Source organism: Alexandromys fortis, unplaced genomic scaffold (genome assembly GCF_014885135.2).
Source record: "Alexandromys fortis isolate MF-2015 unplaced genomic scaffold, M_Fortis_MF-2015_v1.1 scaffold_92, whole genome shotgun sequence".
NCBI classification, from domain to species: Eukaryota; Metazoa; Chordata; class Mammalia; order Rodentia; family Cricetidae; genus Alexandromys; species Alexandromys fortis.
Window position 1 is genome coordinate 6,280,991 of NW_026067972.1, and position 11,177 is coordinate 6,292,167.

Genomic DNA, 11,177 nt, shown 5'->3' on the forward strand with positions numbered 1-11,177 from the left:
CAAACCTTGTGTGAAAATGTGTGGTCAGGCCAAGGCCAACATAGACTTTAGGGGGCAGAAAAGCAGAGCAGAGCTGAAGGAGAGGGCAGGGAATGTGGGACCCACAGGCTGTGCTTCTATTGACAACGCTGCACGATGCTATTGCTCAGATTATGTTGTTGTCACGGGGCCCCCGTAGACTACACACATCTCTCGACTCCTAAATAAGCAATTTATTTCTCCATTCATTTCTCCACAAACTTCTTGGAAACATTTTTTTTCAAGTACATACAATTTCTTCTCAAAATCATTTTATGGAAGACAAATGCTCACCAGCAATGGCTTACATCCCATGCAGAAATTAATCTTTAAATCTCCTGGGTTGTTCCCCTCCTGCTCTGAATGCCTGAATACACCTCAGTTCTTAGATCAAAGGGGTCAGAAAGGGGAAGGCAAAACTTTGCGCTGTCCTATCCAGGCAGGACCCGCCTCCCATTTCTTTCCTTTCTTCTTCTTTTCTGTTTGGTCCAGAAATTCTCCTTTGGCTTCTTCAGACTAAGTCTTCCAGCTCCCTCTTCCTTTGCTACTCAGGGCCAGCCAAACGTTCACCCTGGCACCCTGACTCTTCCAGATAAATCTGAAAACGGTGTCCGGGTGGGGATATGTTCCTGTGGGGTTCTGGGAAGGTTTATAGTTGCTCTGGGTAAGGGAGAGACAGGGCCCAAACTGAGGCCCTTAGGCCCTACCTTCTTTTCTGTTGCCCCTCTTCTCCTCTTCCACATTTGCTTGTCAGGATTACGATATGGAAGGAACGACAGGAGGCTTCAACTTGCTGTTTCTTGAAATGCTGTAACTCTGGCTGATATCTGGGGGCTGGTACCACTTTCCTTGCCTTTCCTGGGTACAGCTTTCTTGGGAATGAAGAAACTGAAGCCCTGGAGTCGCTTTATGCTGGTGTCTAAAGATCCCAATCTCTTTTTACTGAGTTGCATAAATACAAGAAAGGAAGAGCAATGGCTGACTGACTGAGATTTTCCTGAGGCGTCTGCTTTTTACAAGGCCCTCTTGCTTGTTTTGACGGCATTGGATTTCAGTGTCTTGCCAGACGTGATGAGGGCTCCAAAGCCATGCTTGTGGGAGAATGCATAGCCAGAACGTCGAAGGCTTGGGTGTTTTACTTTGGTCTTGACTGGGGGTGGCAGCGGATGTTTCAAGCAGAAATGAATCCTGTTCAAAACCTATATCCAGAGCACGGGGGACAAGGTTTTCAGAACAGAGGCCAAGACAGAGGGGATGGTGAATTTCATCTGTGCAGGGTCCCACTTCCACTCACCTTGTCCACATTGACAGGCCAGAGGAGCAATTTGAGGAAGTTGTATCCAATCACAGGAATCATGCAGAGGACGGTGCTGAGCACAAGACACAGCCACATCTGTGGCTGGTTAAGGATGTTCCTGGCCACACCTGCAAACAGTGAACCCGGAAAGGAGAGGGTGAAGATAGAGTTAGGGGTGGGGAGAAATCAGCCAGAGCACTGCTCCATCTCCAGGCCCAAGAAGGAAGGTACTGATTTCCAGACAGTCTAGGCCCTTAAGAAGTAGTATACATGCGAACAAAGTCATATGTTTTCCCTTTGCACAGCTACTGGGGCAGTAGCTTCCCCTTCCTGGGAAACAGTTGCTTTGGGGGCTGATGCAATTCACATACCTTTGTCTCCCTCTAAAGGCAGGGCTGGACAGAGCAGGAGGAAGGGCGGGCTGTAAGGGCATCCTAGTGCATTCATGCAAAAATGAGTGGAAGGCACTGGAGCCAGCAAGAGAGTTGAGAGGTTAGCATGCCTCCAAGCCTGACGACCTGAGTTCCATCCCTGGGCCCCACTTAATAGAAGGTGAGAACCAACTCCTTCAAGTTGTTATTTCTGTCTCTCACATGCCCAATAAATACATAATGAATGTGATAAAATTTTAAAAAAGAATCGAAAGCTTTGGAGAAGAAAAATGAGTCAGTGGTCTGCCAAGAGGCAGACAGCAAGTACACATGTACAGTCTTTGCACGTGATAAGAGAGCAGAGCAATGTAAGACAGTGAGGCTGTTTGCACTGGAGTTTCAAGTCATTCAATTGAAAATGAACACACACACACACACACACACACACACACACACAACAAAGGCTAGAGAGATGGCTCAGTGGTTAGGAGCACTGGCTGCTCTTCCAGAGGACCTGGGTTCAATTCCCAGCACTCACATGGCAGCTCATGCCTGTCTGTAACTCCAGTTCCAAGGATCTGACAACCTCGCACAGACACACATGCAGGCAAAACACACACCAATGCACATAAAATAAAAATTATAAATCATAAACAAACAAAAAACCTCAAAATTCTGCTAATAATTCTTGCCCTGTTGTTTCAAGAGAGACTTGTGAAGATCAAATAATCTAAGATATTTGAAAACAAAATTGGAAATTCTAAAGTGAACTATTCTCCTAGGAAGGCTTTGCATCCTTTGGAGCAGAGACTCTATCTATTAATACTCTAGCTAAGCACCAAGTATGTAACGCATAGTTTCTCAGTAAACATTAGATTAGCGTTTTATTAGGCCTCCCCCATGCCAAACACCTGCTGGTCAGGGTCTTACCTAGGAACTGGAAGGTGCTGGGGAACATTAGATATAAGCCATCACTACACAGGAAGAGTAAGATGCAAAAGTAGAAACCCAGGCTACCCCAGATGAAGGCATGGCTTATCAGCGTCCAGAAGTTTGTCCTCAGGGCGATCTGAAAAGCACCGGCTCATGGGCAATGCTGTACAACTTGTCGGCCACTTGCACTGGCTAAGCCTGTAATGGAAGTCGCTCCCTGCCCTCTTTCCCTTCCCACCCGGCCCCTTGCCCCCACTCCCAGGGGCCACACCTGCATTGTCATCACCCAGATCAAGGTGGACTGCACGATCAGGGAGAATGACTGGAAGTCGGAGATGTCCTTTCCGTCACTGCGCTCTGAGTTGAAGATGGTGCCCATGGGGACAAAGAACAACACGAAGGAACTGTAGATGCCATGCACTAAACACTTCAGAAACTCCTTCTTGTTGAAATACAGGTTGTGCTGTCCTGGCTCATACAGCTCTGGGTAACACAGACTCCATGTTTCATTCACATCCTGGTAACATCAGAGGGGAAGGAGACCGTCAGGAACTTTCCATCTCCTCAGAGCAGGGGTGTCTTGCCTCCCTCAGTCTGCAGCCAAGCTGCCAAGGCATTTCCTCAGGGAGTGCTTGGGAAGCAGAACCAGAGAACAGGCAGTGACCACAGTCCTCTCTAGGTAAGGACCTGTAGTAGAAGAAAACTCAGAGACAGGAAGTTGGGAAGCACTTGGAGGCACTTAGGACAAAGTGACAAAGGGGGCAGTTTGGCTCAGGGGCAGCTAAAAGGGAGGGCTGGAGTGTGGGAGAGGGGTGGAACTAGGGTATAGGTCTCCAGGTAGAAGTGTTCCTTTTGTTAAGTTTTTATGTCAAGTCAGTGGGCAGAGGCAGGAAAATCACTTAGAATTAGCAAGTCCTTTGGAAGCTGCTCTTCATCTATTGAGACTCTACTGCCCAGAATGAAGGTTGGAGTAGAAGCTTCAGGGAGAAGAGGGTTCAGACCCTTCCTACAGAGGGACTCTCTAAGAGGAACAGAGCCAGCCCTGGCTGGTTCCCTGTGACATAAGGTATCGTGCCCAAAGCCCCACGGCTGGCCTTTAGAACTCTCACTGGGGCCTTCCTGCAGCAGGTGGTCTCATCCTAGTACCTCTGAATAGGCTTCTCCTTTCTCATTTCTTTGCTCTACCAAGTCTTGGCTTAATGGTTCTGTTCCTCTCATTAAATTTTGGAGGATTCCTTCCTCACCCTATGCCTGTCAGGGGATCAGCTCCTTTCCCTGCTCTAGAAATTATTCTCTTCACATTTGACCTTGGAGAGCTCACTCTCGTTTCCCTCCTCATCTGAGTCCAGGGTTTCAGCCCTGTCTAAGAGCCCTGCTCCCGGGTATTACCTTTTCAAAGAGACTCAAGCCGAGGACAGGGAGGGAAGTGTAAATCAGATTGTAGCAGGTGATGAACCAAGTATCGTAAACTGTCTGGAAGAGAACCAAGGAGATTGTTTTTAGATTACTTTCTTCATAAAGCCCAGCTCTACCTCCCAGGTCCAATGCAACCCTCTCCTGGTCCCCTGCCCAGCATGACTGAAATCTAGGTAGAGTCCCAGTCTTTCTTTGATCTTACTCTAGAGCCCACATCTTAGACTGAGGCAAGGCCATGCTGAGCTTCCAAGGTTGACCTGTACTGTCCCTCTGGGTACAGAGAGGACACAGCTAGGCTTCCAGGGAAAGCTAGCCATGGTCCTGAACCTCTAGACCAGTGAAGCTTGAGGTTCCTTTCTTTATCTGCCTGGTGGCTTGCATTGGCTTCTGTGGCCCTGAACATTTACTAACAGGGCAATCACGCTTCTCCAGTTGAGTGTTCCATCTGGAACCTAGGGAGGGCTGCTTTCCTCACTGTCCACGGGAGGTCAGACCACCCCCGCAGACCAAATTGGCCTGACTAGGATTGGGGTGAACCAGTCTACCCCGTCTGCTGACTGGTGTAGACATCTCCTGAGATAACCAGTCCTCGCGTTGTTTTTCTTGGGATTCCTCAAGAGACTCCTGAAAGACTTCTCATAGGACAAAGGGCTCTTCTTATAACATCACAACCTACATTTCCATGCAAGGTTGTGGTTTCATATTCACATGTGACATTAATTTACCAGAGGAACAATTTTGTGTATGTAGGGATTCCTGGGCAGCTGTAGTTCTAAGTACAAGAGACCCAAGAAACTCCTGGAGCTTCTGTCATGACCCAAGAAGCTCCTGGAGGCTTGCCCAGTATTTAGTCTAAGCTGCATGGATGATATATTTGGACTGTTGTCATTATTCATCTACAGACTTGAAATATAACCACTGCACAGTACCTTGGAAGGATGTAGAATGTAACTATTATACTTTATGATTCTGATGATTTAAAAATAAAGATGGCTCTTCCATATTATAATCACAAAATTAAAACCAGTATTTAAAAGTGGAGAAGTCCAGTTCCCAAGGATCTGAAACCCTCTTCTGGCCTTTGAGGACACCAGGCATACGTACACATACATACATGTAGGCAACACATTCAAACATATAAAATAAAAAAATCTAAAAATAGTAAAAGTAGAGAATTGTTAAGATATTATGGACAACAAAAACAAAAATATGACTTTGGATGCTAAGAGAAATCCAGATCCTCCAATTTTTCTTTTTTTTCTTTTTCTTTTTTTTTTATGTTGAGATGTCTAGTTCAGTGTAGCTCCTGGGAGAGTTCTGAAGGTAACAGTCATGATGTGGAAATGTAAGGCTAATGTAGGTTTGGACAGCAGGATTAATACAGGGTGAGGAGAGGGATACAAATATACTACACATATACTACACACACTGAGAAGGAAAACGGTGCCTTCTCTTACCTGTGCGGAGAAGCCATTGAAGAAGGCATACCAGAAGTGCACCAGTGTGAAGGCAAAGTTTTTGTAAAAGAAGTAGCTGAGAAACTTGCACATGCGATTGTACGACCAGCGGCCATGGACCAAGAGGAGGCGCTGAAGGTAGCGGAACTGGCAGAAGGAAAAGTCACTGTTGAGCATGGCCTGCATCCCTTCATGGCCGCTGATGCCAACCCCAATATTGGCAGCTGCAATGAAACCCCAGAGATTCCTAAGACAGGAAGACTGTTTGCTGGGATCTTACCCTGGGAAGTGAAAAGGGAGCGTGGAGATACAAGACTTTTATTTTACATTTGGGACGACTGTTAGACCCAGTTAAAAATGGCACCTTCACAGTAGAGTCTTTTTTGACTGATCGCCCTTTCCCCACATGCTGGGAAGCCCCTTCTCTGCACTCTGTTTTGGGTGCCGTCATTTAAGATTGCTTGGTGGAGCCAGCACTAGAAGGTTGTCCTCTGCCCGTGCCAGCCACCTGAATTCTTTCTTACTAATCAGATAGTTGTGATTTAAATCCCTTGTTATCCACAGAAGCTACTTAAATGAATTAAGAATACAGGGTGAATGCCAATCTAATACAATATTTAATCACCCACATTTATCCAAGGAGCAAAATCCCAGCTATTCAGAGGGATAGGCAATGTATATACTTTGTTAGTGAGAAATAAACTCTCTGGGGGGACTTAAAGTGAATTTTGCTAGAAAAGCAAGATTGTATTTGATAGACCATAAGACACCAAATTTTCTAAAAGTTTTAATTACTCTCACAATTCACTGTTCTGGTCTTTTTCACTGATTTTCTCATGCACATAGCTACATTATTGCTCAATAGGGTTAACTGAAATGTCTTTTTTCTCATTCATTCATTCATCCTCGAGACAGGGTTTCTCTGTGTAGTCCTGGTTGCACTGGAACTCGCTCTGCAGACCAGGCTGGTCCCCAACTCAGAGATCCACCTGCCTCTGCCTCCTGAGTGCTGGTTAAAGGTATGTGCCACTATGCTTAGCCAGGACAACTGAAGTTTCTGAGTCTCAATGCTGAAGCAAGAACACTTTCTAGAACTGAAGTTGAGGCTAGACTACCTGGTGGTGCTTCCTGTATGAGATTTTGTTTATACCTCACAGATCAACACGTTTCTGAACACATACGTGGAATTCAAACCGGAAAATTTCAGCTCTTTGCTTCTACTGGTATGAAGTTCAGTAAATCACCTACTCCCCTCCAGCCAGGGGAGCCCCCGCAGGTTCTAGGGAGCACAACCTTGAGCCCGCAGACTTCAACAGAAAGAAAGAGCCTGACTCCTGCACAGGGGATCTTTCTGTGGAGCTGATGCCATCTCAGATGGATGGCACAGTAGCTACACAGCCTGCTGTGATGCAAGGGTAGGGATGCATGTGTTCCTGTGGGGTTACCGTCACTGCATCAGCGAGCGAGTCTGACCCAGTGCATGCCTGTGGACGTGGACTCAGTTAGAGCACCAGTGCACGGGGTGTGAGTGGGGTTGCACACATCAGTCACACACTTTATACGTCAGGTGGGAGCTGGAGTCAGTGAATTGACAGCAAAAAACCATTTAGAGCAGTTTTGCCCATGGAGGAAGGGAGGGATAGGCCACGGGTGGGGACTACTGCCCACCTCCCCTCACATGCCTTTGATCATGCCGATGTCATTGGCCCCATCCCCGATGGCCAGTGTCACCACCTTCTTGTATCTCTTCACCAGGTCTACCACTTGGGCCTTCTGCAGGGGTGTCATCCGGCAGCAGACTACCCCCTTGCACATGCATGCCGTCCGCAGCAGCTCCAACTCCATGTTCCCTTCTAGAGCATAGGCCTGTAGCGCCAAGACACACTTACTCAAGGTGTTACCCCACAGTCTCTCAGGCGGACCTTCCCTTTGTCCTCTCCTTCCTAGGGCAAGCCTAGCTCCTCAGAAGGTGTGCTACCCCTGACAGGGCCTACTTCTTGAGTTCATTCTAGATGTGAGTTATTCCCTCACATCTGGTTTGGCCTCCAGTGGGAAACCATTTATGGCCTCTCATTGGGTCATTAGGCCAAGTGAATTTGAAGAGTCCTGTTCTGCTTGTTTTCCCCTTTACCCCAAGCAGCAAGCCATGTTAGTAGGAAAAACTTGAATAAAGAATAAAGAAGACTTTTCTTCTTCTCTTTGGCTTCACTTTCTTAGTATACGCTTATCTAGAGTAGCCTGGGGAAAGATGTCTTTCAGGGACTGATACCCCAGGGAGGGCAATAGAGAAGGTTTAGTTTCCTGGAGTTGGGTGGACCTGGGGTAGAGGACTCAGAATAAAGGAGCAGAGAGGTAGTTCTGTGTTGCCCACCAGACTGCAGCCATTGATGACCAAGCCAAAGCTGCCGTTGGGCATCTCGTCGAGCATTCTGAAAGGTATTTTGGTTTTCCTGGCAAGACAAATGTTTATAGGATCTGACTCCAGGAGAGACTCAGGTTTCATCTTGTTCCTTGCAGCCCTGGAAACCAAAAAACTGTGGTCAGAGTCTCATCTGAAGCCATACAGCGTAGGAAGAAAAAGTGTCCAAGGTAAAGTGGACAAGGCAGGTCCCAGGCCTCTGCAGAGCAGCAGACAGTCTTACACTCACCTTCTCCGAGGCCTTTGCTGCAGCCTTTCCACTTCCCCACCCACACTCTAGGTCCTGTAGGCCAAATACTTCTTTATAAAAGTATTTCAGCTATTTGGGCGTTTGTTTGTTTCCCTTTCCTCATTTCTTCTCTGCGCCTTCTGTGGAGGGGGCCACATCTGGGGGCAGGACTCAGGCTGCCTTCCCACGTGTACCTGAGTTCTTGCAGAACTGTTTCCCTGTCTGTGCCTTCCACCACGAACACCCCATCCATTTCATCCTTGAATATCCTACAGGAGTAGGCGATGTTCACAGCAGTCTCTGTGGAAAAGGGAACATGGTTTCATTTTGACTGGTCCTTACAGAGTCTTTAGGGCAAGCTACTTGGACAGGGGTAGCAGGCTCAGAGCCCATCCGTCCATGTTTGCTCTGGATCCATTAAAATAAAATTTGTTTTTCATGAGCCAGGGGAGATTGTAGCCTAACAGTAATAGGTGAGTTTCTACTTGGCATTGCCTTTGGGCTTGTTTATGAGTAGCTAGGATCATCCAGACTTAGTCTTCTCTAAAAGGCCTTTCCTTATTGGTGAGTGTGTATGTGTGTGCCTCAGCACACATGTGGAGGTTGGAGGACAACTTGGAGGAGTCATATGGGTTCCAGGGATTGATGTCAGGAAGTCATAGTCCTAGTGGCAAGCTCCTTCCCACTCTGGGTCATCTTGCTTGCCTGTGGATGTGTTTTGTTGAAAGTATTGTTCCAATTTCTATGCTAAATATTATGAGGATAGAGACATGCTCAACTTGCATCATTTCTTTTATATTAAGAAACCTCAGATTTGGAATAAATTAATACTTAAGAAAAAATAAAAATAAAATTAATGCCCAAGTGCAATGAGAATGCACATGAAAGATGCATTTTTTTCCAGAAATTTCTTACTGGAAATTCTTGAAGGATTCATAGGACTGTGTAGGAGAAGCAAAGCTACCTTAAGTAGGACAACAACCCAAACCCAGGAGTAAGAACTGAGCTTAGGGGACACATGAAAATAAAGGTCACAACAGGGGAGATAAAGACATGTGAGTAGCAACAGACCACCTAGGTCCTGGAAGGCCAAAGGGATGCTTGCATCATGAAGTCACTGCAGGTCCCTGGGCAGAGGCGTAATATGAAGTTAGTTTATGTGAAGACAGTTAAGTTGATGGTTACATGTAGACGACGCTGAAGTTAGTAAGGACAAGAGGCAGAGAGAGCGGACAGACGGTAGGGAAGGAGGGTGGCAGCAGTCGGGGTTTTCAGAGGGAAGCTGGGAGGTGGTAAGAAAACAGATCTCGGGACAACAGAAAGGGCTGTTAAAGACAGCACTATAAAGTGCTTAAGCTGTCCATTCCTTCCTGATGGGTCATGTCACCAGTGACCTCCAATCCAAAGTAAACGACAAATCACATACAAACGTGGACAGGAAGCCAGGTAACCGGCAAGCTTTCGTCAAACGAAGAAGGGAAACATGGTTGACCGGGCAGAAAGGGGCTTGTCCAGGCCAGTCGTCTCCTTTACCTTGTTTATCTCCAGTTAGAACCCACACCTTAATTTTGGCTTTGGTCAGGGTGCAGATAGTCTCAGGTACTCCGCTTTGAAGCTTGTCCTCTATGGCTGTGGCCCCTAGTAACTTCAGATAGGAGACACTGGTGAGTGAGGTCCAGGATGAGAGAGCTAAGTGCAGCCTGAAGACTGCCTGTGCTGGGAGGGTCCCAGAGGGAAAAGGCAGCACGCCACGCCTCTGCCACACACAGCTGTTGTCTCTCTGTGCAGCCCTGGCTGTCTTAGAACTCACTCTGTAGACCAGGCTGGCTGCAGACTCACAGAGGTCCGCCTGCCTCTGCCCGGGATTAAAGGTGTGCCACCACACCTGGAACATGCAGGGTTTTTTATATTTTATTTTATTTTTATTCATTTTACATACCAACCACAGTTACCCCTCCCCCTCCTCAGAAAGGATAAGGCCTCTTAACATGCAGTTTTTTATTTTTTTTATGCAGTTTTTTTTTTAACCACACACTGAAATCAAATTTAGAGACATAGCATTAGAAACTGGAGACAGAAGAACCTGTCCAAGTCCTATGTGAAGCTATGCGCTCACAACAAGCCTTCACTTCTCGTATCAGAGCGGGTTTGACTCCCCTGAGAGCACCCGAGGCTTTCAAGACTTCCCACCTCACTGGGTCAGGAGAATCTTGTTCTAACACTAAGCCTTCTGTTTATAGTATCCTAAGGTGCTGACATGGGGCGTGAGCCCTACAACCAAACTGAGGAGCAGGGAGACGGGTAAACTAAGGCAGGGGGAAGGGAAGCTGAGGTCTCTACTGTTTGCTTTTTTTGTTTGTTTTGGCTGTTAGAATTTTTTTTTTTAGATTTATTTATTTATTATGTATACAACATTCTGACTCCACGTATGCCTGCACGCCAGAGGGGGGCGCCAGATCTCATTACAGATGGTTGTGAGCAACCATGTGGTTGCTGGGAATTGAACTCAGGACCTTGGGAAGAGCAGCCAGTGCTCTTAACCACTGAGCCATCTCTCCAGCTGTTTTGGCTGTTAGTAATTTCTCTTTTTCTAGTAGAGCCAGCCTGGTCAGTCTGGTAAGAAGCAAACACACACCTTTCAGGGTCCTCTTAACGTCTCTTTTTCTTACGCCTACAATCCAACCCATGTCCAAACCCTATTGGCAAAGTGCGTGCAGCCCTGTGGTGACCACCTTCTCAGCAGCTGCTCTGCAGAGTGGTGGCTTGAGAGGCTGTCACATGACTTCTCTGCTCCAACCCTCCTGTGGCTTCCTTCTGTATCAGGTGTCACCCTGGCCAGGGAGGACTCTCACCTTCTGCCCCCTCACTCATCCCATTTCAGTTGATCTCCTCCTTAACAAGTCAAGCCTGTCCTTGCTGGGGTCTTTCCTATTGCCTGCACAGTGTGTGACAAGCTGGTCTGCATAGCGAGAGAGTGCTTCTCTCTCTGACATCATTTCATTTTTCCTGTAATATTTTCACCACTAACATACTATAT

General features: G+C 46.9%; 1 protein-coding gene across 1 annotated transcript in view; it reads right to left on the reverse strand.

Annotated features, from left to right (window-relative positions):
• Nucleotides 1–204: 204 nt before the first annotated feature.
• Nucleotides 205–11,177, reverse strand: part of LOC126509797 (phospholipid-transporting ATPase FetA-like) — a 74,080-nt gene continuing 63,107 nt past the window's right edge. The window contains exons 19-28 of the mRNA XM_050155907.1: nucleotides 9,674–9,785; nucleotides 8,335–8,440; nucleotides 7,864–8,011; nucleotides 7,175–7,358; nucleotides 5,493–5,716; nucleotides 4,009–4,092; nucleotides 2,891–3,136; nucleotides 2,617–2,755; nucleotides 1,313–1,443; nucleotides 205–1,217 (exon numbers count right to left, since the gene is read on the reverse strand). Coding sequence (XP_050011864.1) covers nucleotides 1,032–1,217; nucleotides 1,313–1,443; nucleotides 2,617–2,755; nucleotides 2,891–3,136; nucleotides 4,009–4,092; nucleotides 5,493–5,716; nucleotides 7,175–7,358; nucleotides 7,864–8,011; nucleotides 8,335–8,440; nucleotides 9,674–9,785 — 1,560 coding nt within the window. The 3' untranslated portion in view covers nucleotides 205–1,031. The remainder of the gene's footprint in view (nucleotides 1,218–1,312; nucleotides 1,444–2,616; nucleotides 2,756–2,890; nucleotides 3,137–4,008; nucleotides 4,093–5,492; nucleotides 5,717–7,174; nucleotides 7,359–7,863; nucleotides 8,012–8,334; nucleotides 8,441–9,673; nucleotides 9,786–11,177) is intronic.